The sequence below is a fragment of the Capricornis sumatraensis genome, chromosome 2, assembly GCF_032405125.1.
Source record: "Capricornis sumatraensis isolate serow.1 chromosome 2, serow.2, whole genome shotgun sequence".
In the NCBI taxonomy this organism is placed as follows: Eukaryota; Metazoa; Chordata; class Mammalia; order Artiodactyla; family Bovidae; genus Capricornis; species Capricornis sumatraensis.
The window spans coordinates 14245188-14271709 of NC_091070.1; the positions used below are offsets into that span (position 1 = coordinate 14245188).

General features: G+C 52.7%; 2 protein-coding genes across 2 annotated transcripts in view; both read left to right on the forward strand.

Annotated features, from left to right (window-relative positions):
- Positions 1-5212, forward strand: part of SPTLC2 (serine palmitoyltransferase long chain base subunit 2) — a 102828-nt gene extending 97616 nt beyond the window's left edge. Inside the window, exon 12 of the mRNA XM_068963712.1 lies at positions 153-5212. Coding sequence (XP_068819813.1) covers positions 153-272 — 120 coding nt within the window. The 3' untranslated portion in view covers positions 273-5212. The remainder of the gene's footprint in view (positions 1-152) is intronic.
- On the forward strand, positions 3922-24895 carry ISM2 (isthmin 2). Its single transcript, XM_068966213.1, is given in 15 exon segments — positions 3922-4001; positions 9156-9861; positions 11005-11101; positions 13689-13732; positions 19414-19518; positions 20983-21129; positions 21131-21333; positions 22331-22344; positions 22691-22758; positions 22761-22833; positions 22836-22844; positions 23063-23146; positions 24394-24452; positions 24454-24632; positions 24634-24895. Coding segments are annotated over 15 exon segments (2130 nt in total).
- The last annotated feature ends 1627 nt before the right edge of the window (positions 24896-26522 follow it).

Below are 26522 nucleotides of genomic sequence, written 5' to 3' on the forward strand. Positions count from 1 at the left end.
AGAGTAAATGCACTGGGCACGGTCCCACCACAGGATAACCGTGACATGATCGTTTTTAGAAAGGCAAAGCAGCAGATGTGCCTCCTCCTCCTGGCTCTGACTCACTCCTGCTGTGTCTTGTGTAGTAACTCCTGCTGTGTCTTGTGTACCAGGCTTTAAAGGAGATAGGTGAAGTTGGGGACCTGCTGCACCTGAAGTACTCCCGCCGTCGGTCAGTGCCCCTCCTGGACAGGCCCTTTGATGAGATGACATATGAGGAAACAGAAGACTGAGCCTTTTTGGTGCTCGGCTGCAGGAACTCTCTCGCTCACCCAGGAGCTGCGTGTGGCCTCTCTCAGCCAGCGGCAGGATCCACACTTCCGTGGCCATCTCACGTGCAAGACGTTTCCTCAGCTACTGACGGCGGCCACCTCCATTCAGCTGCGTTTTGTAAATAGTGAGAAACTGCTGCACATTCTTCCTTCGCTACATTTCACCTTTAAAAAAAAAAAAAGAGGGTGACTCACTTTGCTTTTTTTGTCTATTAAAAAAAAATGTTTTATTTTATAACTATTCTACTTGTGAAATCACGCTGACCACGCAGGCTGTTTCGCTCTCGCAGCCCCTCCCACTCCTGCGCCCAGCCAGAGCTCCTGCCATCCCTGGCCCTCCTTCCTGGGGAGCAGGTGCCTCCCACTCACCTCCAGTCAAGGTCTCAGAGGCTGCCAGCCTTGGACTCCCAACTGAGCCAGTCACGACACAATCCACCAGTGTTTTAAAGGTGACTGAAGTCTAGCCGTGTGAGAAAGGCAGTCAAGACTAACGTTGCCGAAACTGCCCCCCTCCGCTTGGAACTCTCTCTGGCCAGGAGCCTCTGAGGCTTGGTCTTCGTCCGTTTTGTTCTGGCCACCAGAGGATAATTCTCCTTCACCGTCAAAGGTTTCTCCATAATGGTCACCCTCTGAAGGTTATGTCCAGTTGCTGGGTGTTTCCCAAGCTGCAATCTGACACTCCCGTTCCCTCTTTAAGACACGGAGATTGCAGCCACGGACCACCCTGGTCAGACCTCGGTGCTGAAGCTGATGCCCAAGCTCCCTGCTCTGTGTGCAGAGTGGCCCCTCGGTGATCCTTCCTCCTGCCAGCACGAGAGGGCAGGGGCAGTGTGGAAAGAGGTGGTGGCTCCTCGTATCCACAGAAGGTCTGGGTTGGTTATTACTGCTTTCTACTCTTCAAAATTATGACAGCCTCTGCCTGGGTCTGGGTCCAGATTAGGATTGAAACTGATAAAGGAAAATGTGGGTGAACCCCCCGGAGGGCTCAGAAAGCATTTGTCAGTTCCCTGAGTTTGTTAGCTCACCCTTTCTAGAGGATGGTCTGTGTAAGTAGCACTCTCTGAGTGATGTTGCTCTTTCGTCCTCAGTGGCCTAGTGCAGTTCTCAGCTGCCATCTGGGCCTCAGGGGCTCCGTCTCCTTCCGTTACCTCCTTGTTTCTCCCTGAGAAATTCTGAACACACTTTCGCTAAGCTGAGATCCTCTTTTGACTCTGTTTTCATACCAGGCAAGGGGAACATCTTTCAGTGAGCTTTATACTGCTTGACCAAAGAACAAATCCGAAAATCACCATGTTAAAGTTCTTACTTTTTTTTCCATTGACCAAAGCTTAAGTGAAGAGAACTTTGGACTTTTTTGTACCCAGGATCAGCTGTCTTTTAGTAGCCATCAAGTATTACAGGGGAAGGAGTGGAAACAGAATGGAAGAACTTTGTGTGAAAGCAGTTTTGTACATTTTTGAAATCACTCCTTTTATCGGCAAAAAAAATTCTCAGTCCCAGTTCTCTCTAAACATCTTGTCATCAGATGTGGTATTTTGTGCTGATACGTTTAGTGGAGGGCATAAACGATGCTATTGCTGGTGAAGTTTTGTTTTCATGTCTTAAGTTATCTTAGGTCACTCTCAGCATCTGAGAACCTTAAGCCCTTGAAATAGTCTGAGGTTTTATTATACTTTTTTAAAGAATTAAAAAAAAAAAAAGAAGCAGGTAGAGATGCAGACACTGCATTTAGCATGTACAAGTTGGAGTGAAAAAGACTGTGGTAAACTAAGTAATTAGTCATGTAAAATAAAATACATTACTAACAATCCTTGCACATCTAGGTCCTCACCATAGAACCCCATTAGAATACCAGAGAGCTTTTGCTGGTATAGAGTTTGCAAAAGTCACAAACTTTAAGCAATGAACTTAATGGCCAGTCTTTTATTTTGACTTGCATGAAGTCTCTGCAACTTAAAATGTCAGTTATATGGGCATTTAAATATATATATATGTCACTTTGCTATGCAGTTATTTCAGGATAAATGCAGTTATAGGTTTATTTTGAAGTGAAAAAACTGTGATCTCACCAAGCACTCTACTTTCTAGAGGACAAAACATTATGCACACTGATTGTCTCTTCCTGAAACTGTAATGTAAATCTAGGGTCCAGTCATATCACAAACACCATTATTTAACCACGTACTTGGGAAAATACAAGTGTATATAAATGAAGTCATTGGGAATGAGTAGAAACAAACCCCAAATAAATAAGTGTTGTTTAGTACATGGTTTAACACAGCCTGCTTCAGAAATCTGATGGGATTCAAACAGGTATCTGCTCACCATTCCTACCAAAGCTGATCCATCAGAGTTAGTTGATAGAGGTGTGACTAAACCTTACTACTTTTTCTCATCCCTCTTTTCATGTAGCATTGTCTTCATCCATTTCAGGTTTATATGACCGTTTTGTGCAGATCGCATCAGAAACCAGGAAGTGTATAACTAGGGGACATCAAAATCACATCCAAAGAATGGATCAAGTGGCAGTGTCAGATTCTCCTCCCATCTTTATTAAAAGCTTTGGCCTAGAATATGGTGTGTGTTTTGGAACAAGGAAATATTGAAAGGGAAGGTTCAGGGTTAAGGTCTTTGGAGCACCAAACTTTTCACTTTGCCTTGGAACATTTTTTCCCTTTAAAAAACATTCTGGTCTCCGGAGCCCAGAGTACTGCTCGCTCGTTTGAAGAACTCGGCACCTTTAGTCTTTTCATCACTGTCTTAAACTTTGGTGATAGGGTATTTCAGTTGGTCAAACAGGCTTCTTCCTTATGTAGTCATTGAAGGTGAACAGAAGTAAGGGACACAGCTTCTGAAGGCTGTGTGTTTGCCTGGTGCCTTTTCAGAAGCCAAAGCTGTGTTTATTCCCTCTCACCTCCCTTTCCAAATTGATGAAGATCTCTGGCAACTTGTCATACTGGGTTAGGCAGCAGCACAGAACTGCTAGTCATGTGAAGAAAGAGAATTCGGGTTCTTCTTTTGTATGAATTTGTGGCAAAACCACCTTCAGAAGGTTGAATATAATTGACTGTTGCCCAGTTTTCTCTTTTTTTGGCCACTCTGCATGGCCATGCAGAGGTCTAGTTCCGCAGTCAGGGATCAGACCCGTGCCTCCTGCAGTGGAAGCGTGGAGTCTTAACCACTGGACTGCTAGGAAAGTCCCTCCTGGTTCTTGTGTAATAATACAGAGTTGCTGTGACCTCATTCCCAGGATGTCTCTCTTGATATTCTAGGTAAGCCAGAATAGGTTTTAATCTCTACTTGCTCTAACCTGTGTGGTTAGAAAAGACGAAAGAGTCCTTTTCCTCTGTCCACTGTCAGGAACGTCAAGAATTGTTGAGCACTTCACACAGGTAAAATCAGTGTAGCCCCAAGGGGTAATGAAGGGGGAGTTAAGAAAATCACAAGATTCGTCTTGGCCATTGAGCAGCTGTCTGCTTCAGTGCACCCTCAGCCTGTAGATTGATACGCTGCTACCGGCCTAACATGGAAGCTCAGTGCCCAGTAGGCATCTTAATCCGTGAAGCCAGTTAATCAAAATATCTTCCATTCTCTCCTCAGCATTACCTCCATGAAACATGGTGTTCAGACTCCTAGCCAGTTGCCATGTGCCCAGATAGCTAAGTTAGACAGCTGGCTTCCTGCCTTATCGTACAGAAGAACTGTCAGGACTTGCCAATAATCCCTTTGCTCTTAATGTGTAAAAATGTCATTGCCCCTTTAGTCATTTCCAGTACTTGTAAGCACCTTTTCCTATAGATTGAGCCTTTTCTAGGGAGGAGACTGAAGGGGCTAGCCCAAGCCCTCATTGGAAATGTTTTTCTAGTCTCTGCTGAGTCTGGAATTGTCACATTCCCAGTCATTCTTGGGAAGGACTTGGGGGAGCTTTGGTCAAGGTCTTGTTTACTATGGAGTACACATGATAAATGGCCTTATAAACTGAAATTCTTTGTGGTATGATGAGTTTATTCAACTGACCGTAAAGAATTCAGTGGTTATCTTAAACTGCCGTTACTATGTTTTTAATGAAGCATACCCAAAGCTGTTCTTCTGGAGCAGTTTTGGGGAGGTTGAATGAAAGGTAAAAGTTAGTTCAGCACCCTGATATTGTGCCAGGCGTCCTGCCTTGTTGCTGTCTGCATGGATAGTGGATCCTCCCATAGACGAGGAGCCTGGAGCCCACTCAGTGTCTGCTCTTTCCACCACAGTTCCGGAGTTCCTTGTGCACAGCTTTGTCGCTTGGCCCAGGTCTTCCTAAGAAGTGTGGGACATATCCCTGACTAGGGTGGAATGTCTTCACCCTAGCATTAGGTCTTGTTCCCTCAGTTGTTAAGGGTTGGAACAGTAAAACGCATCCTCAGTGGTTCTTCAGAGGAGACTAGTGAGGTCACCAAGTCAGCCAGCATGCAGACGCAGTCTTAATGATCCCTCTCTGGATAAAGGCAGCTACCATTAAGAGAAGGGGGAAAGATAAATGAAGAACAGAGACATAGCTTATGGGGAGCTGAGCTCTTTATTTTGTTGGCCTATATATTTTTCATTCCTGAAAAACTGGAATTTGCAAGAGGTGCTGTGATAACCCTTCTCCAGCCCTGTAATGCTCATATAATCTGAGAAAGAGAAGGGAAATATATAAATTACTTTTTTTAAGATTTAGTATTGTGTTAAAATGTCACCCTGTCTCCCTTCTTTGCTGAATGATTTTTTTGTTTTGTTTTTAATTTGTTGGATGATGGTTGAGCTATAAATAATGGCTTGGGGGAGGTGTATCCATTCTGAGAGTGTATGTTAAGAGCTGAAGGGGAACTACTTGAGATGACTTAAGAATCATCCCATGCAAATACATTGTTTTGCTCCAATAAAATACTCGAAAAGCTGTATCTGCCTTTATTCATTCAGCCAATAAATACTGAGTACTGTTTCCACGCCAGGCACTGCACGGTGTGTCCCTCAGTCGCGTCCGGCTCTTTGCAGCTCCATAGACTGCAGCCCACCAAGTTCCTCTGTCCATGGGATTTCCCAGGCAAGAGTACTGGAGTGGGTTGCCATTCCCTTCTCCAGGGATCTTCCTGACTCAGGGATCGAACCCACATTGCCTGTACTGGCAGGCAGATTCTTTACCACCGAGCCACTTGGAAAGCCTGAGAGGAATTCATACAGGGAGTCAAAAAGGTGGGGGAGACTTTTGGGTTCACAGTAAATACCAGGTGCTGTTTCCATGCCAGGCACTGCACTGAGCATCACAAACAAACGAAGTTAGGGTTCCTACTTTCAAGTAAACAAATAAGCACAGGAACCAAATACATTAGAAACTACTCAGTGCCGTGAAGGAAAGGCGAACGAAGTGAGGCGATTGGAACCAGTGCCTGGTTTAGACAAAGGTGATAGAGGAAACTTCTGTAAGGAGTGGAGAGTCTGGAAGAGTGTGGTTGATGGTCAGCTGAGGAAAGGGCCAGTGGTGAGGTGGGGCTCACAAGGTGCTGGCCTGCTGCACAGGCTGTCGTGGTGAGTTTCTCTCACTAGGAAAAGGAGTGAAAACTTCTAAGCATTGGAAAGAATATCCCCTAGCATGCTTTTTTATAGACAATGACAAATTGATAAAATTTGTATGGAAATGCAAAGGACCTAGAATAGCCAAAACAATTTTGTAATGGGACTTATACGTGTATATGTGCTCAGTCATGTCTGACTCTGTGGCCCCCATGGATGACAGCCTACCAGGTTCCTCTGCCCATCGAATTTTCCAGGCAAGAATACTGCAGTGGGGTGCCATTTCCTACTCCAGGGGATCTTCCTGACTCAGGGATTGAACCTGATTTCAAAACTTTGTGCAAAGAACACAGCAGTAACCAAGAGTGGTATCAACCAAGCAGTTGATGCTAGACTAGTCATATAAGAGCAATAAAACAGAATAGGGAGTCCAGAAGTAGACCCACCCTTGTATGCTTAGTTGATTTTTGACACATGCCAAGTTAATTCAATGGGAAAAGGACCTTCAACCCTTATGTAACGTAACACAATTTAATCATAGATCTGAACATAAGAAAATTTAAAAAGCTTCTAGGAAAAACTATAAAAGAAAATCTATGACTTTGGATTAGGTGCAATGATTTCTTCAGACACAAAAAAAAGTCTCAAAAAATGCTGATAAACTGGACTTACTTTAAAAAAAAAAAAAAAGGAATGTAAGGAAAGTCCTGGTGGATCAGTGGTAAAGAATCCACCTTGCAGTGCAGGGGACATGGGTTCAATCCCTGGTCCGGGAAGATTCCACATAGGCCCACATGCTGCAACTAAGACCTGGTACAGCCAAATACATTTTTTTTTTAAAATAAAACTTGTCACTATCTTCCCCAAGTTGGGACACTTGGGTTTTGAGGGCATTAGTCCACTGTGTCCCCCTTGCCTGGTAAAGCAATAAAGCTATATTTTTCTACTTCACCCCCCAACAAAGAAAACTAAAATAGGTGTGTTTGTTGTATGTAAGTTACACCTCCATAAAGTTGATCAACAAAAGAAAAGATAACCAACAGCATTTGGGAAGGAGGGAGTGAGAACAGGGGTGGATACAGACTTACCAGGAAGCTATTACAGCTGTTCAGGTAAGGGGCAGAGGGACTCCCAGTGGAGCGGTAGTGACTGACTTGGAGACCGGTACACATGAATGAATGAGCTCATGATTTTCAAACTCCATGTTTAATGTGCAAGGTGCAAAAGTTTGATGAAACGACAAAATATTGAACTGGATGTGAAAACCATTTTACCAAAAAAATCCTTAAAAAAAAATCACATTTCGTTAAAGCAATAGGGCATAGCAGGTACTCAAATGCTAGGTTTCTTTGGGCTAGTATTTGAGTGTTTACCCGGAGTTTTGACATGTATACACTAGCCATCTTATTGCTACTACTGCTAAGTCACCTTCAGTCGTATCCAACTCCGTGTGACCCCATAGACGGCAGCCCACCAGGCTCCCCCATCCCTGGGATTCTGCAGGCAAGAACACGAGTGGGTTGCTATTTCCTTCTCCAATGTGTGAAAGTAAAGTCGCTCAGTCGTGTCCGACCCTTAGCGACCCCATGGACTGCAGCCTACCAGGCTCCTCCGTCCATGGGATTTTCCAGGCCAGAGTACTGGAGTGGGTGCCATTGCCTTCTCCAAGCTATCTTATTAGGCTGAACCATATGAAATTACCCATTTTGACCCCCAAATGGCAACTTCATATGTGCTGTGCTTAGTCACTCAGTGGTATCCGACTCTTTGTGACCCTGTGGACCGTAGCCTACCAGGCTCCTCTGTCCATGGCATTCTCCAGGCAAGAACACTGGAGTGGGTTGCCATGCCCTTCGCTAGGGGATCTTCCCAACCCAGGGATCGAACCCAAGTCTCCTGCATTGCAGGCAGAGTCTTTACCATCCGATCCATCAGGGAAGCCCAGCAACTTCATATAGCTCAATATAAGTCCTTAGATTCTTATTTACTCCTCACACCTGTGAGGTGAGTAGCCCCTCTCCATCCCCCACACTTTTACAGATGACAAAAGCACCCACCAAGAGGTCAAAGAATTTGCCCAATATCACCCGCTTAGTAAATGATAGCTGCTGCTGCTGCTGCTAAGTCGCTTCAGTCGTGTCCGACTCTGCGACTCCAGAGACGGCAGCCCACCAGGCTCCCCTGTCCCTGGGATTCTCCAGGCAAGAACACTGGAGTGGGTTGCCATTTCCTTCAATGTGTGAAAGTGAAGTCGCTCAGTCGTATCCGACTCTTCGCGACCCCATGGACTGCAGCCTACCAGCCTCCTCCGTCCATGGGATTTTCCAGGCAAGAGTACTGGAGTGGGGTGCCATCGCCTTCTCCGAGTAAATGATAGCAGCAAAGTTCAAACCCACGTGACCGACTCCAGACCCCGGCTGTAACCCCTGTGATGCGCTGCTCAGAACACTGGACCATTCGGGGCGGAGCTGTCCGCGATAAGAGTGGTTTCTTAGAAATGTGTCTAGTCTCCTAGGAGTTTTCTAAGGCTAAACCAGATCCCAAATGGAACCCTAGGGCCAGGTTTCTGGCCATCCTTCCCAGCATCTCCTGGGATCTGCTGTCCCTGCCCAGAATCCAGGCAGCCTTTGTGCTGCTCCGTATCCCCTGGATAGGCCTCTCCTAATAACGCCTTCTGATGGCTCCCCACCTACCTGCCCAAACCCCACCCCACCTGCCCTGTGGCACGGGGCTCACAGTCCCTAACAGCCCCATCCGGGCCTCTAAAATCGTCACTGCCACTCAGAGTTCCTGATCGTTATCACAAGCTGATTCGCACGCTCTACACGGGAGGATCCCTGCACGAGTGTCTGGCTGGAGGGCTTCGGGGGGTCCCACTCTTATCCAGGACGGCAGGGCAAGGCAGGATCTTCCGACCACTCTCTCAGATGTGGCTGGCTGCTGTCACACCCGAGTCTCAGCTCTTTCCTGGCTCTTGAAGTGCTCAGAGAACACCAGGGGGGGAACTGGGTGCAGAGTAGCAGGTGTTTTACGGGTCTCAACCTCCTGCAAGGAGCTGGAGGAGCCCTGGCGGAGTGATTTCCAGGCCTTCCTTCCCCAAGCCAACCTCCCTTGGTTTGGGGCACATTTGCCCAAAATCTGAAGCTTCCCGCGTCTTGGGCTGCGGCGCGCCCCTTGCTCGCGAGGCCCTGGCGGTCCGTGAGCCCCGGCGTCGTCCACCGAGCGCCCGGGCAGGTGGGGGGCGGGGTGACCCCGCCGGGCTCGCAGCGCAGGACTGGAGAGCGCGGTCGGGAGGCCGCCACTTCCCCCGAACAGGAACTCGCTTGGGGCTGCGACGGCGACCGCGGCGGGGGCCGAGGGCGGGGAGACGGCAGGATCACAGGGAGCTGCCCGCCGGCCTAAGACGCGTCCGCGAGCGCGGGCGGCCAGTCCTCCAGGGAGGGCGGGAAACACACCCCGAGCCCCCGGGCCTGCGCGCCGGGAGGAGGCGAGGCCGAACATCCGCACACTTGGCGGAGCCGGAGGGTGGCGCGGGGGCGACGGGCAGAGCCGCCTCGGGAGGGAGAGGGTGCGGCGCCTGCTCTGCCGCGCGGGGCTCCTCCTCGGCGCGGTGCTGCTGGCCGCGGTGCGAAGGCCCCTCCTGCGGAAGCCGCGGGGCCCCGGCCGCAGCCGCGCGAAGCTGGCGGAGGTGAGCGGTGGGGCGCGCGCGGTGCCTCCTCCCCCGGCCCGCGAGGGCGGGCAGCCGGGGCCCGGCCCCGACGTCCCTGAGCACCCGGCGCTGGCCCGCTGCGCCCGACCTGCGAGGGCCCCCACCCCCAGGGAGAAACAACTTGGGGGCGGAGTGGGACCCGGAGTCACCCCGGAGCCGCCCGGCTTCCTGTCCCGTCCGCCTGCCGCGTCCCCGCGGCTGCCTGGCCCTGAGCGAACCTCGCTGGCAGCGGTGCCGGCCCGGGGTGCCCTCCGAGAGGAGGGTCGGCGAGGACCCCCGCCCTTTGCGGGCCGGCGGGCGGGGGTTGCTGAGGTTCCGACAGTCCAGTCGCCCACCTCCGGTGCAGCCTCTTCAGTCAGATCTGCAAAGGATTTGAGTCCTTCGGGGTGTGAATTGAAGGAAGGTGATTGCAGCCGTGAAATTAAAAGACGCTTACTCCTTGGAAGGAAAGTTATGACTAACCTAGATAGCATATTAAAAAGCAGAGACATTACTTTGTCAACAAAGGTCCGTCTAGTCAAGGCTATGGTTTTTCCAGGGGTCATGTATGGATGTGAAAGTTGGACTGTGAAGAAAGCTGAGCGCCGAAGAATTGATGCTTTTGAACTGTGATGTTGGAGAAGACTCCTGAGAGTCCCTTGACTGGAAGGAGATCCAACCAGTCCTCTCTAGAGATCAGTCCTGGGTGTCCTTTGGAAGGAATGATGCTAAAGCTGAAGCTCCAGTACTTTGGCCACCTGAATGGAAGAGGTGACTCATTTAAAAAGACACTGATGTTGGGAAAGAGTGAAGGCAGGAGGAGAAGGGGACGACGGAGTATGAGACGGTTGGATGGCATCACCAACGCAATGGATGTGAGTTTGAGTAAGCTCCAGGAGTTGGTGATGGACAGGGAGGCCTGGCATGCTGCAGTCCATGGGGGAGCAGAGTCAGACACGACTGAGCGACTGAACTGACTAAGGTAGTAAGTGGGGTCCTCCAACTGCTGGGTGGGACCTTTGTATTACTAGGCGCATGGACAAGCAGAAGAGGCCAGTAAGAGGTAGGGGAACACTTTCTGGGGCCAAGGGGGCCTGTGAGTGGGCTTTTGGATAAGCTCGAAGACAAAGGAGTGAAACCAAGAGTAGTTTCTGTACTGTGCTTAGTCTCTCAGTCGTGTCCAGCTCTTTGGGACCCCAGGGACTGTAGCCCGCCAGGCTCCTCTGTCCCTGGGATTCTCCAGGCAAGAATACTGGAGTGGGTTGCCGTGCCCTCCTCCAGGGGATCTTCCCAACCCAGGGATGGAAGCCAGGTCTCCCGCATTGCAGGCAGATTCTGCATGGAGAGAAACTCCTGACTGTCAAAACCCAGGTCTCCCATCACTAGTTGTCCTCAGCCCCGCCCTTCCCTCCTGGACTGCAGTGGACACTCATCCCGTGGGAACAGACCCTGCCAGACTCATTCTGGGGTTTGCAGGAGCAGGCCTGTATGGTATGGGTCCTGCCCTTCCCCTATGCCCGGCAATTCCAGGAGGAGACCAGAGTGGTCCTCCTTTTCCAGACTGAGGGCCGAGGTGAGTGCAGGAGAGCGCTGTGAAGTAAGAGAGCCCCAGCTTGGGACCTTCTTGGTGCTCAGGTTGCTGAGGTCACTCCAGAGGCAATGGGAAGAAGGAACCTCCCTTCACTGTGTTTTGGGGCTTCCCTGGTGGCTCAGTGGTAAAGAATCCACCTGCAATGCCAGAGCCACGGGAGGCACGAGTTCTATCCCTGGGTCAGGAAGATCCCCTGGAGGAGGGCACGGCAACCCACTCCAGTATTCCTGCCTGGAAAATCCCATGGACAGAGGAGCCTGGCGGGCTACAGTCCATGGGGTCCCAGAGAGTCAGACAAGACTCTGTGGACCGCTGTCTATCCATATTTTTTTCACAACTGCCCTCCCTCCTAAGGAGATTCTTAGACTCTATTTTGTTCTAAGTACCTCCCCCCATGAAATGTTAATACCACATGTATACTGTCTGTTCATGCACTATGGCCTTTTGGAGTGTTACAAACCATTGTAATACTTTGATTTTTTTTTTTTTTTGCCTTTTCCTCGATATCTAACTTTTGCCCCTGTTGAGAGTACATCCTGTAGACCACGGGTTTTCAGCCTTCACACTGCAGTCATCTTGGGGTTGTACAATTCTGTGCCGTAACACTGTAGAATGTCTAGCAGTATCCCTGGCCTCTACCTACTAGGTGCCTGTAGCACCCACCACCCCGCCCCAAACAGAACCAGACATTTTCCGCTATGAGATACCCGCCTTCCCACCCATTGTTGGGAGCCCCTGCTGAGGACAGTCCAAAGGAACCTGTAGGGAACAAGGTATAAGGAAGGTTGAGAAGTGCTTGCAAACGAGACTCTCAACCAGGGCTGAACATTCTTGCAAACGAGATGTTCTGCCCAGTGTAGGGAACTAGGTTTAAGGAAGGTTGAGAAGTGCTTGCAAACGAGACTCTCAACCTGAGCTGAACATTCTTGCAAACGAGATGTTCAGCTAAGAATCCTGTTTGTTCCCGTGGGAAAAGAACATTTCTTGCACACAAGGATGTTTCTCTGATTCCTCAAAAGGAACAGACCCTGGGACAAAACGGATTCTAAGTTGATAAGGAAGTTCCCCAAAACAAAGTCTTAGCTGCAGTAAATAAGTCAAGGTAAAGGTTATCTCGCCCTGCGCCTGCGCACTGCATAGTCTCTAAATCATAGTGCTTGGCAGCTTGCCCTGTAGGTTGTTGTGCAAGGGATATAAAATAAAGCAGCTGTAAGAAGCAAGTGTTAAAATATAAAGATTTAAACCACTCTGCAGTGTTGGTGTTTCATTCCGTCGCCGGCAGAACCGAACAGCCTCTGGCCAGTCCCGCCTCATGGGTGGAGATGACAGTGGAAATAGAATTAATTAATTGAACTGGCATTTTTCTAGCCATTTGGCATAAATACTTTAGTATTGTACTTACCACTTTATATTGTAATTATCTTTAGTATGTTTGCCAGATCTGCCCCCAAGGCCAGCCTAAAGGATGAGTTATTTCAGAGCCAAAGTCACATTCCCAGCCCTAGTATAGAGCCTGGCATGCGCGCTCAGTCGTGTCCAGCTCTTTGCGAGCCCATGGACTGTACCTATCAGGCTCCTCTGTCTATGCGATTTCCCAGGCAAGAACACTGGAGTAGGTTCCCATTTCCTCCTCCAAGGTATCCTCCCAACCCAGGGATAGAACCTGGGTCTCCTGCATTGCGGGCAGATTCTTTACTGTCTGAGCCACCAGGGAAGCCCTGTTCTAGTTAGGAGCAAACAGCCAAACATCAAACAGCCTTGAGCAAACAGCCACAGGGCCTAGCATTTTGTGTTCCTAGTCTTTTTGTCCTCATTTGAAGAGCAAGGAAACTGACAGTGGGTCCAGTAACTCATCAGCCAGGATCCAAACCCAGCTTTGCTTAATTCTCTGGGCTCTGGGCACCTAACCCTGGCACCCACCACCTCCTTGGCTGGCAAGGGAAGACCCTGGGGTAGGGCAGAGGAGAGTTGGGGGCTTGCAGCTGCAAGAGGGTGATGGAGGTTAGAACTAGCCAAGAGAGAAGAACCGAGAGAGGGCAGCTGCTCTGCCGCAAGGCCTGTCCTTCAGGAAGGGTCCACCCCCGGGGCAGAGCTGGGGACACTCATGCTGCGGCAGCAGGGGCTCCCCCACGGCGGGAGGAGGCGCTTTGCGAGGGCACAGGCTGAGATGAAGGACCGGACACAGAGGAAGGAGCCTCCTCTCCAGGGATGCTGTCCAGGGCATCATCATGCATGTGTGTGTGGGTGTATTTGGGGGGGGGTGGGTACTTGGCAATTCAGTCCTTGTCCATCGTCCAGCCAGTTACCCGGCAGCAGGGCCTGGACTGCAGGAGGAACCTGGAGGGTTGAAAGGTCTCACCTGCCAGGTGGGTGGCACCTAGAAGCAGGTATTTTTCTGAAGATTGGCCTTCTTTGGTTGAGGCCTTTCTAGCCTAATGGGTGAGTAAGTGACCGAAGGGGGACTGGCACCCAGGTCTGTGTGGGGCCAATCCCGTGGCCTTGCCCTCTGCCACCTCCAGCACCTGGGCTCCTCCCCCCACCTTGACTATGACCTTTGTTCTCCCCCCAGACCATCCTTCTCTCTCTGAGAGCTTGGAACCACTGGCAAGCCAGGTGAGGGAGAGAGGGAAGGTTAGGAATGGGGGCCCGGAGGCGCGGCTGCTCAGTGGTCCAGGCAGGTTGCAGCCTCCTCGCTGGATCTCGCTGTCCTCACCTCGCCCCTGCCGCTCTCACCTCACTCGATGGTTCCGGGGACCAAAGCAAAGGATGGATGAGAAAAGCAGAGCATCCTGCTCCAGTGTTTTGATCGTTTGACACATTCTGCACCCTGGAGTGGCAGGCAGCGAGCCAGAGGGTGCAGCCCCTACCTGGAGCTGGCAAAGCACAAAGGTTCAGAGCACGGGCTCTCCAGCTTTATCACCTGCCTCCAAACCTGCTCTGCCAAGCCCCTGTGTCAGTCAGTCAGTCAGTTCAGTCGCTCAGTCGTGTCCGACTCTTTGCAGCCCTTGGGCTGTAGCCCACCAGGCTCTTCTGTCCATGGGATTCTCCAGACAAGAATACTGGAGTGTGTTGCCATGCCCTCCTCCAAGGGTTCTTCTCCACCCAGGGACTGGACCCACATCTCCTACAGTTCCTGCACTGCAGGCAGATTCTTTACTACTGAGCCACCAGGGAAGCCCTCTTATCACTCTTACCTCCCTCAGTTCAGTTCAGTCACTCAGTCGTGTCCGACTCTTTGCGACCCCATGAATCGCAGCACGCCAGGCCTCCCTGTCCATCACCAACTCCTGGAGTTCACTCAAACTCATGTCCATCAAGTCGGTGATGCCATCCAGCCATCTCATCCTCTGTCGTCCCCTTCTCCTGCCCCCAATCGCTCCCGGCATCAGGGTCTTTTCCAATGAGTCAACTCTTTGCATGAAGTGGCCAAAGTATTGGAGTTTCAGCTTCAGCATCAGTCCCTCCAATGAACACCCAGGACTGATCTCCTTTAGGATGGACTGGTTGGATCTCCTTGCAGTCCAAGGGACTCTCAAGAGTCTTCTCAACACCACAGTTCAAAAGCTCCCTGTGTAACCCCGAGCAAGTTACTTCACCTCTCTGACCCTTGGCTGCTTCCTCTGGGAAACGAGGATGATGCTAGGACCTGGTGTGTGTCAGTACATACAGGGTGCCTGGGAGCAGTGGCCCCGTGCAGAATGACAGTGCGGGTTCTCTAAGCATTTCGAGATGGCAACAGCAGAGCGATAAGCCTGGTGCAGGTACGCAGGCTTCACAGCCTGAAGCCAGCCCTGGTGCTTGGAGGGCGTGCTCCGAGGTCTCCACGGTGGGGCCAGGGTGGGTTGGGTTACAACAGCACACGCCAGGGAGAAGGGTGACGTCCAGCCCCGTCTCTCTGCCCATGGTCCTCTGGCTGTTGACTGCTGGGACTCCAGCACCTCCGCGACGCTGGAGTGACTGTGTGCAGCCTGGCTCTGGAGGGGCGCACCTGGACCTCAGAAGCAGGGGGTTAGAGGAGGCAGGGTGCTGGGCTGCACCTGGCAACTGGGTTTCATTATCTGGAACAAGTTCCTGACCCTGGAGAGGAGGTATGAGAGGAGAGGGGCAGGGGGCTTGTGGGGGAGGCTCAAGCAAGGCAGTAAGGGTTTGTGGGGGAAGGCTCTTGTGTTAACTGCCCTGCCAAGCCTGGGAGGGTCTGTGTGGGCCCGTGTGTGTGTGATAGAGAGAGGGGCGATGGATGGTGGGCCTATAACTTGGTATATATCTGTGTATCTCATGTTTATCAGGGTAATGGCACCATCCCCCGAAAGAATGGAGTTGTGTATTTGTACACACGGAAAGCTCCACATTTGAGCATAACAGATGTGGGAGATGGCCCCGTGGGACGAGCAGGTGTTCTTACACAGGCTGGAGCCTCAGCATTTGCTTGAGAATGTCCTGGAGATCCATGCACTGCCTGGTAATCCTGCCTCAGTGGTAGGGTGGCGGATGTGCTCTTCAGACCAATTAAGATGTAAAGAGCTAACTGTGATGGCTAGAGGGGTACTGCCCTCTCTCTCTCTCTCTCTCTCTCTCTCTCTCTCTCTCTGAGAACTATCTATCACCTCCCCTTGGTGACATTCACCGCACGCTTGCCGTGTGCTAGGCACCATGCTAACCCAGCCATCCTACAGATAGGGGCAGCCAGCCATTTCCCTAATTTACAGGGGGAGCAATTCTGGGAGATTAAGTAACCTGCCCAAGGTCACACAGTAAGTGTCCAAGTTGGGGTTTGAAGGCAGGCAATGTGGCCTCCAGCCTGCACTCGTTACCCCCATGTTCAGGGACCAGACAAGAAGATGAAAGCGGAGATGCTCTGCATGCTGAGGTGGTTGCCCTTGAGGGGTTATTGGCCTCAGCATCTGCACAGGCACCTCTGCACTGATGCCTGGGCATTGAGATCCAGCAGAACTGCACGTGAACGCAAGCGCCTTTAGTGTAACCTGCGAGATCTTATGTAAATCCCTTGCCCTCTCTGAGCCTCCATAGCCCCATCGTTAACACAGAGATAGTCACACTCACCCTTCAGTGTTGCTGGCAGTCATTCAGTCACGCAGCAGTGATTTACTGAGCGCCTGGAGGGTGCCAGGCACCGTACTGAGCACAAGATACATGTGAGCAAAGCAGACGGACATTTCTTTCTGCATGGGGCTGACACTAGCTGGAGTGTCAGGAGGTATGTAAAGGACCTGGCCAGGGCCTGGTATGGAAGACACGCTCAGACAATGCTCGGGTGCTCTGCCCACCTCCCCACAGGCCTCACTTCCCGTTGTCTGAGGGCTTTCACCAGCACCGGGACCTGCTCTGAGCTGTTCATGGCAAGCCGGACGTGGCTGGAGTGCAGATCCTCTCCCCCACCCAGCCTCCCTCAACCAGTGACTGACGGGTACCTGGGGCGCCCAGAGAGACGCATGCTAGTGGTCCACTTTGGTCACTGGCTTCATGGAGCATTCTTTATTAGCCGCCTCCCTTCCCCGACTCACTCTCAGACTCCCTGCTCGGTCTCCAAGGATTACTGTCCAAAGGAACCACTTGCCCTTGAAGCTTTGTCTCAGAGTTGGCTTCTCAGGGAACCCAGACTAAGGCCAGATAGCCCCCTCCACCCTGGGGAGTTCCCCAGGGGCTGATACAGGGCAGGAGGCTCCCAGAGAGAAAGGGAGTGTGTGTGGCTGTGAAGCTGAGTCAGGGCTTCCTATGGGCTCTGCTCATTGTCTGGTCCGAGGGGGCACCAGGGCGGGGAGGGCTGGAAATGGACCCAGCTCACTGGATACCATCTCTGGTTCCATTTACAGATGAGGATGCCCACTGAGGTTAACCACCTGCCAGGGTCCCACAAGTCAGAAACCAGGCCACCACTGGGATTCAGACCTGGCAGCCTCTAGAGCAGGGTTTCTTAACTAATAGCACTGTTGACATTCTAGGCTGGAAAAATCCTTGATTTCCTTGCTGTGAAAGGGCTTCTCCAGTGGCTCAGTGTTAAAGAATCCGCCCGCAATGCAGGAGACACAGGAGAGGCGGCTTTGATCTCTGGGTCAGGAAAATCCCCTGGAGGAGGAAATGGCAACCCACACGCACTGTAAAATCTCTAGCACTCCCTCCTGTGATAACTATTAATACCAATATCACTGCCAAATGGCGAAACATGGTGCTTATGCCCACCATGCTGGGCCATCTAAATCAGCTGGAAAGGCTGCAGACCCTGAACTCCTGTTCCCCCAAGTCTCCCTTCTCTGTGCTGAGGCTGCAGACAGGAACAACTACCCAAAGTCACAGGGACAGATAGGAATTATGGGTGGGAACTGCTAGGAAGCCATCATCTGGGGAAGCTCCAGGCCTCCAGGACTGGCCAGTGAAGGTGCTGGGTTGTTGCCCTACTCCTCTGTCCATCCTCTACTCATCCACCCTGGGTATCTGGACCAGAACACTTTCAGTCTGGATTTCAAGCGCTGGTTGAGATGGGCCCAGGGCTGCCCTGGGACCAGGTGTTTAGGGCAGGAGCCTTGGAGCCAGGCATCTGGGGACCACAGAGGGAGGTGGTCAAGGGGAGAGATGTGAGAAATCAGACTGATTCAGCCCCTGATTTGTGCAGTAGACTCTCAGCGCTCTCACCTGTAGGGCTGGAGCATGATGGTTAAGAGTGTGGGCTCTAGGCCCAAGCTGCCTGGTTCAAATCCTGGTTCTCCCACTAAATGTCTGTGTCACCCCAGGCAGGTTACTTGCCCTTTCGGTGCCTTACTTTTCATTATCAAAATGGAAATGACAGCTAGCACTGACATCTGAGAGTTGTTGGGAGGATGAAGCAAGCAATTAAGTGTTTGGAATAGTGCTGGGCACACAGTGGATGCTGTGGAAGTGTTTGATAAGTAAAATTCTGACAGTCCTTCCAGGCAGGAATTATTGTCCTCATTTTGTTGATGGGAAATCACCAGATTGAATGAGCTGGTAAGAACTGGGATTTGAACCCAAGCTGATCCGACTTTCCAGATCCATATTTTCCAGCGCTACCACACTGCCCAGCTAGGAAGTGGGAGGTGGGGTCAAGGCTGTGGCCTGGGTGAAGCAGGGTGCAGAGGCTCACGGGGCAGAGCTGGACAGGCTCGTTCTGCCCTGGTGTAGGGACCTGGGCAATGGAGCTGCACCCTGGAGGTAGGTGCTGAGCTCTCAGGGTCCCAGTCTGAGCAGAGAAGGCCAGAGAAAGAGCCAGAGACATCCAGGATCTGCTTTCACTCACTACTTGCGCTGCAACAAGGACAGCCCCAGTGTGGACCTCATGACACTGGCCGGAGGAGGGAATTGACTGGCAGACAGATGGACACACCCACGGCCTAGAAATCCAGGCACCAGGTGGGCAGGCAAAGTAAGGTATAGCTGTGGTCAGGGGTGTCAGGGAATACAGACCCTACGTGGATGGCTTGGGAAAGCCAGGTGGCAGGGGGGCGTTGGAGGGGAAGGATCCAGGCCCGCTGCCCACACCCGCGTCAAGGCTTTCCGAGCCCCCTGCCCTGACCTGAGAGGGCCGGAGTGTCCGTTCTCTGATGAGGACCCTGGGGGATTCTGAGGCTGTGACCTGGACTTTGGAATTGCTGCCTTAAACAGCTCCCTTCCCCTCCAGGGCTCATTTCTTCCATCTGTGAATGAGGAGGTGAGATTGTGTCTCTTCAGTGTGTAGAAACCTGACTTGACCCCTCCTCCTCATGCCTCACTTTGGCATCATTTCACCCCGGGCGCTTTGGGGGCATCGTCCACCCTCTAAGGTGTCAGAGCAGACGTGTCTGGCTTTGTCTAATTATTTATTATTTGGCTGTGCTGCGTCTTCGCTGTGCTGCTCGGGCTGTTCCTTGCAGTGCATGGGTTTAGTTGACCCACGGCCTGTGGGATCTCAGCCCCATGACTACGGATCACACCCACATCCCTTGCACTGGAAGGCAGATTCTTTACCACTGGACCACCAGGGAAATCCCCAAACAGACATGTTTGGGTGCGTGGTCACAAGTGAGTGTGTGACCTGGTCTGCCCCCAAACCTCCTGCCACCCCCCTGCTCCCCACCCCCTCCCAGCCTTTCCCAGGTCCACATGGGCCTTGACCTCAGGCACCTCCCTGTTCCTCCCTCCCTCAGGTCTCAGCCTCCCCAGATCTCAGCTCTCCCAGAGAAGAGGAGGAGACCCCTCTGCTCTCCAGGGCCCACCTCCAGGCAGGGCCATGTTGACACAGATGTCGGGCGCTCCCTGAATCAGCACCCCTGGTCCTAGACTAGACACCCTCACCCGGGACCCTGAAGGATGCTCCCTTGCTGCTGGAGCTGCAGAAATTGCCGGGATTGGCCAATACAGATTTGAGTGCCCTGAACCCCAGCATCCAGGTGAGGACTACAAGGGCAGCCATGAACCCAGCAGATTCCTGGAGAAAAGTTGGGCTCAACAGCTCAGCTCCGAGGTCAGACATCTCATCCTATATTCCCTGGAGGACGGGGGTCCTGTGTGGGTCAGACAAGGTGACTCCCATGCCCCACCCGTGGAGTAGGAAGAGTCAGGCTTCCTCACTTCTTAGCTGCAGACCATCACGTGGCTCTCCCAGGCTCTATCACCTAGACCATGTTGTTCAGTCGCTCAGCTGTGTCTGACTCTTTGCGACCCCATGAGCTGCAGTATGCCAGGCTTCCCTGTCCTCCACTATCTCCTGGGGTTTGCTCAAATTCATGTCCATTGAGTTGGTGATGTTATCTACTCATGTCTGGTTAGACCATAGCAAGGGGCAAACAGCACCAATCTGGCAGGGCTGTCATGAGGACTGAATGAGCAGAGAATGTTTCTTGAGCTGCAGGGGGTTCCTGGAATATGGACAGAGGCCAGCTAGAAAGCCCTGAAAGTCTGATCTTCCCTGGCCAGGCCCACTCCTTGCTACAGGCCCCTGAAGAAGAATAGGGTAGATCGCCCACCAGAGGGGCTTTATGGGAGAGAAAACTAGAGAGGCTGGTGGAATTCCAGCTTACAGTATTCACTGTCAGCCCCGAATCCCTAAAGATAATAATTCCTGCATTTTGTGTACCATCTACAGCTTACAAAACACTTTCACTGAAAGAGAAAAAAGACCACAAAAATATGAAACACATAACATTCTAAAGTTGTTTAAAAGTATGTGTGTGTATCTGTATATCTAAACTTGGAGTGTTAATTACCAAAACGTTACCTGTCAAAAATGGAATATGGGTGATCTCCCTTTTCTTTATATTTTGTTGGTTCCCCCCCCAAAAAAATTTTGCCCTTTGACCTCATATTACTTCATAATAGCCCCAAAATGATGTTTTTAAAGTTCACTTTCAGATAAATGATTTCATGTTACTTATTTTCTGTCTACAAAGTGGTGAACAAGAGCCCTTCCCCGGGCTGCTGGGGGGTTTGCTGTCATTTGCTCTCATTTTCTGGCCCTACAATGAGGAAATGGAGTTTCAGGGCTATTGGTGGCCCCAGAAGCTGGGCAGTCTGTGGGCTGCTGGAGCCAGAATTCAAACCCAGCTTCTTGTAAATGAGTGGATCTCCAACTTGGCACGTTAGAACCATCACATCTGGTCCCATCTCACACTAGTTAAATATGTCTGGGGTGAGATTAGGGGGTCAGGAATCTCCTGCAAAGTCTGATGCAAGGCCAGGGCTTAGGCTATGACCCCAGTTGCCCCAGGGAGGCCAAGAAGGTTGACCAGAAGAACAGGCTGGTTTAGAGAAAGGGTTGGACCTCTCCTCCTGTCCCTAGGCCTATCATCTCCCTTCTCTTTGGAGTCTGGCTCTGAGCCCTCCCTCCGTGGCCGGGTGTGTCTGTCCCTCTGCAGGTGACCATCGAGGTGGTGGTGGATCCCCAGGATGAGCTGGAGATGGACCTGATGGCTGAGCCCAGCAATCGCTGGTCTGAAGGTGCCCCCCGCTGGCAACCTGCTGAGGAACTCTTCTGGCCTCTATCCTGGGGCTACTTAAGAGGGTGAGGAAGAGAGGCCCCATCTCAAGGGCAGAACCTCAGGGGAAGAGCAGGAGGAGGAAGAGGAGGACGACCCCCCAGAGTACAGTGAGGGTGGGGACCCGGAGGAGGACCGTGAGGAACATGGTGGAGATGACCAGGAGCCGGGCTTCAGTGGGGCCACAGGAGGCTGGGAGGAGGGCCACTGTCCCCCAGAGATCTTTGAGGAGCCTACAGTGAGTACCCCCATCTTGACCTCCCTGGCTTCTGCCCCTGGAGGTCCTGAGTGGAAATAAGGGTGACAGCTTCCTGGGCAGGGGCAGCTGTGGAGGTCTGGAGCTTAGGCCCTGTACCAACACCATCATCAGCTCAATAGTAACACCCAAGGCTTGCAAAGGCTTTTTTTTAAAAAAAAAACATTTGACTCTACAATAGCCCTGAGATCCCTTAAGCAAAACAGGCATTTGTTAATAATATATTTATTCACATCTATCAGTTTTCCAACAAATTAAGAAATATTATAAATCTCACCACTCACAACTGACCTCGTTTTCAGACTGTGTGAGTCTGAATCCTGGGTCTGCTGCTTACCAGTTGAGTGACATTGGGCAAGTTACTTAACCTCCCTGGGCCTCGCTTCCTTCCTCTACAAAATAGAGATGGGCACCACCCTTACTACTTGGAATTAAATGTAGAGAGTGGTGAGTTAATGCTTGTAAAGTCTAAGTACATAGTAAACAAAGTATTGGCAATTATTATTTTAGAAAGCAACATGACAACACAGACTGTTCAGAAAATATCACCTGAAACCTGCCCCCCCGCCCCCGGCCACCATGACAGGCATTTTTATTTTTGCGTATTGCAGTTCCGGTTTTCCCCTGGGTAAGAATGTTTCACACAGTGTTACAGCTCTACTTCCCAGAGCCCTAGTGTCTCATCATTGGTTCAGACTAAGTCATAGCAGGCTTTCCCTGTTTTACCAGAGTCATATAAGCTAACAAGCAGAATTTTCATGATTTTCGACATTTCTTCTATCGATTTTTATTAATCACTTGGTGCCAGCCTGTTCAGACCTGCCTGGGAAGTAAGGAGAGGGCCGGACATGTGTGTTCGGTACTTCAGGGGTTCCAGTGAGAGCCCTGGTGCATTTCGGGTCCCTCAGAGCAGGACTGGGTCACTAACGTGGGGAGGGGGGACATTCTTTAATACTATGAGTGCCAGGGAAGTATCGTCAACTATGGTTTTGATTGACATAAAACTGTAGCTTAAAGATGTAGGGGGACCTTTCCAAGGCCCCCCCAGCAGTGATCAGGTGGCCTCCAGGTAGCTTTGCTCTATGTTGCTGTGTGGGCACAGAGTGGGTGACTGGGGTTTGTGACACCTCCTGCATTTGCCCAGGTGTTCACTGCACAGGGGTGCCCAGCTGAGCAGGTGAGTGGGGGTAAAATTCAACCGGTGCTTCATCCGCTAGGGAAGTCCTGGCCCCGGGGCTGTGTCCTCCACAGAAAGGGGGTGCCTTTTGCTAATTCACACCAGGGTGCCTAGTGGGCTCTGCCCAACACACCTGGCTCCCTGCCTCGACCCAGACTATGAGCTTCAGGAGGAGTGGAGCCCCTGGTCTCCCTGCAGTGGGAGCTGTGGCGGCGGTCAGCGGAGGACTCAGCCCTGCGGAGGATTCAGCCCTGCGGCTACGCCTGCACTGCCTCCAAGTCCCGCGCCTGCGACCTGCCCCCTGTCCTGGTGAGACAAGCCCCAGTGCCTGGAGAGGGAGTGGCTTGCACTTTCTGAGCCTTGTATAGGGTGGACTCGGGAGAGGGGACCCAGGAAGCTCACAAACGTGGTGGTCCTGCCCCGTCCCTGGTGGCTATGGGCACCACAAGCTTAGTGAGGGCTGGCGCCCACCGGGGGCACAGACATACCCTGTGGCACCACCATCCTGGCCTCCTCTCTTCCCCAAGGCGCCAAGGACAAGGACCCCTTGGGCTTCCCCAGTGAGAGGTGGCAGCCCCTGGCCCACGATGCTATGGACATGCTCAGCCCAGGTCAGTGTGGGGGGCTAGCCCTGCCCTCTGGGGGTCTGGAGGAGAACCTCTCTCGGAAGGGCGGAACCTCACTGCACGGGCAGGAATAGGGCCTCCTGGATGCAGAGGACATCTTCCAGCTGGAAGGTTAGCCTCCCCAGCAAGGGGACCATAGCACATCTGAGCCCTCCCCCCTTGCCAGGCCCACTGGCCTTTCCCAGCCTGATATTCCTGCTGAGAAGAAGATCTTGAGGGGAGCCACAGAGCTTGGGAGATCATCCAGTGGAACAGAACAGGACAGGGACCTTGGGGCTTGCCTTCCCTGGTCACTCTTGGATGCTCCTGGCAAGCTCTGTCTGGGGAGCAGGTGCTGTCAAAACTGGTCAAGGGCCAGAGCTCCAGGACCGCTCCTTTCCAGCAGTGAGGAACAGCCCACACTTTCACCAACACACTCCCAATCTGTGTCTCTGGTGCTCACCTGCACCCCCAAGGAGGCAGGCAGCTGCCAGCAGCCTCCTTGCAATTGACTCCTGTGCTCCATGCTGCAGAAACTCGCTGAGCCGGGAAGGTGCACCCAGCTCTGTGGCGGGCAGGAGATTCCCAGAAGACTTAAGTCCGGTCCCAGCCCTCAAGGGGCTCGGGTCTTAGAGGGAAAGACGCACAGGACCAACTTAGGCCCAGCACTGCCAAGCAGGCCCTAACGGTCTGGAGCAAAGAAGAGGGAGCAGTTTGTTCTGTGCAGTCAGAGAAGCCACATTTCCCAATGGAGGGAGAGGGGAGGAGAGCAGCATAGACAGAGGGACCGCTGGGGGCCGAGAAGGATAGAGTGAGCCTGAGAAGGGTAAGGTTAAGAACAAGAATGGGCGAGAGTGGTTAAAACAGGGAAACGTTCTTACCAGGAGGCTGAAACAGCTGTCCCTGCCCCCTACCACCGCAGCTCCTTCGAGATCGCAGGATTTTTCCCACCACCCTGCATCTAAAAGGACAAAGGGTAGCTCATCAGGGCTTGCCGGCCCCCTCCTCCAGCCCCTTGGCTGTTGTCCATGTGGTCATGGCCTGTTGCTTCAGCTTGCCTTCATGGTGTTGTGTGGTCTCTCCTGACCGTGTTGGCCTGGTAGTTCTGCCCCCTGCTCGGGTGTGGGTACCTCCCCGCCTACCCGTTAAGATGCCTCCAAGCCACACCTTTGTACTGGCCCTTGAGTAACCCCCACCCCACCCAGGGGCTGACCAGTCCCTCGTTCCCCCGCCACCTCCCCTGCCCTCTGCAGATGTGGACAGCTGTGAGAAGTGGCTGAACGGCAAAAGTGACTTCCTGGCCAAATACCTGAAGCCAGGTGCTGCGGGCCCTGCCCAGCTGCCCATGCGCGTACGTGTTGGAGGCCGTGTCCAGCGCCGTGAGCCTGCGGGACGAGCATCAGGGACGCAGCTTCCGCTGGAAGGATGCCAGCGGCCCGCGCGAGCGCCTGGACGTGTACCGGTCCACAGCCCGCTTCTGCCTGCGCTCTCTGCAGCACGCCGGCAGCCCAGCACTGCTGCTGCGACGTGAGCAGCCAGCTGCTGACCCGGGGCAAGGGTGCCGGTGCGCCCGACCTGGTCAGCACCGTCTCACCCGAGCTTCCCTTCAAGGTGGACACGCTGCCCCGGATCTCATGTAAGGCGGACTGCAGCCGCTACCATGCGGTGTGGCCCACCAACAGTGGCCAGGCCTGCGCGCACAACCCTCCTGAGGAGGAGTACCTGGCCCAGTTGCAGGAAGCCAAGGAGTACTAACGAGAGGCTGCCGCGCTGGACGTTTCCTCGCAGGCCCCCCGCCTTCGCCCCACCTCTGCCCAGACCTGGTGAGGCCGGTCTGGAGCCTCGAGCCCTCTGCTTGGGAACCTGGGTCGGGTTGAACTGTGTGTAAGGGGCCCAGGCGGAGGCCGGAGCTCCGCCCCCTCTAGGGGCCCAGGGGGAGGCTGGAGCTCCGCCTCCCGGCCGCGCGGGCTGCCGGGAAATGCGTTGTCTGTGGAGAAACTCCCCTCACGCCTGATGGGAGGCGGTGTCCCAGCCTGACCACCCATTTTCCTCCCTCGGTCTGGGAGCAGGGGTGAGCCGGGCTCTCCACACGCATTGGCGATTCCCGGAACCTACGTTAAGTCCCCCAAAAGTCCCAGTGCCGAAGGCCAGCCCTGGCACCCCCGCGGCCCCCCGCCGCTGCCCCCGGGCCAGCTATCTTCCTCGGCTCTGAGCGGTGGCACGTGGCCGTCTTGCGCACCCCTGCTGGGAGGGTGGTCATCAGCCCTCCCACGAAGCTGCTTCCCATGGAGGTTCCAGTGGAGACCACCTCAGTCTAGGGCCAAAGGTCCGCGGGGGAGGCATAAGTGGATAGGCTGAGGCAACCAAGACAAGGCAGGATATCCGGGTGGGGCAGGGATCGACCAGTTCTGGGGGCTTTCTTTGTCCAGCTCACCTCTGTTTCATGCAACTCGTAGGAATGTTGTGGGGCTGGGAGATCACACCACCCTGACTGAGCACAGGGTCAGGCTAGGGGAGGGCTCGGAACCAATGCAGGTCAGGTGCAGGGTGAGCTGGTAGATCAGTTTTCCGGGTGTGTAGGTGGGTGTGTAGGTGTGCGTTAGGGGACAGCCCTGGTGTGTGTGCGTCTGTGTGTTAAGGGACAGCCCTGGTTTACAGTGTGGGCAGTTTCTGTGGTGTAAACATACCCACTGTGGCCCACTTCAAGCTCCCAAGGTGATGTCGCTGAATGCACTGAGTTCAGACCTGGGAAGAGACATGTATGATCAGCTCTGCTAGCACCTCCTGCCTCTTCCCTGCCTCCCCTCACCCTCACCTCCCTCTCCCCTCTGCAGCCATACTTCCTTGCCTTCTGTGGGTTGAAATGCTGATGTCCCAGTTGTCTCTGTTCACAAAAGCCTCTAAAAGGCTGGTCACTTCAGTTCTAGCCCTTAGACAGCTGCCCTGAAGTTCTCTGGGAACTTCAGCAACAAAGCACTTTATTTTCTAATTCTGTCTGATAAAGAATTTGAGTTCCTAGTGGAGCAGAGAAATGTAGGGAGCCCTTGCTGACCTCTTAAGCCAAGCTTCCCTGGGCTATGTTTGTAATTACCTAACCCAGCTGGGCTTCCCGGGTAGCGCTAGTGGTAAAGAACCTGCCTGCCAACGCAGGTAAACATAGGAGATGAGGGTTCAATCCCTGGGTCAGGAAGACCCTCTGGAGGAGGGTATGGCAACTCATTCCAGTATTCTTGCCTGGAGAACCCCATGGACAGAGGAGCCCGGTGGGCTACAGTCCATGGGGTCGCAGAGTCGGACATGACTGATGCGACTTAACACACATACAACCCAGCTGGGCAGATAGAGATCCGGGGTGCAGAGCTTACATTGGTTAGGTTATCTT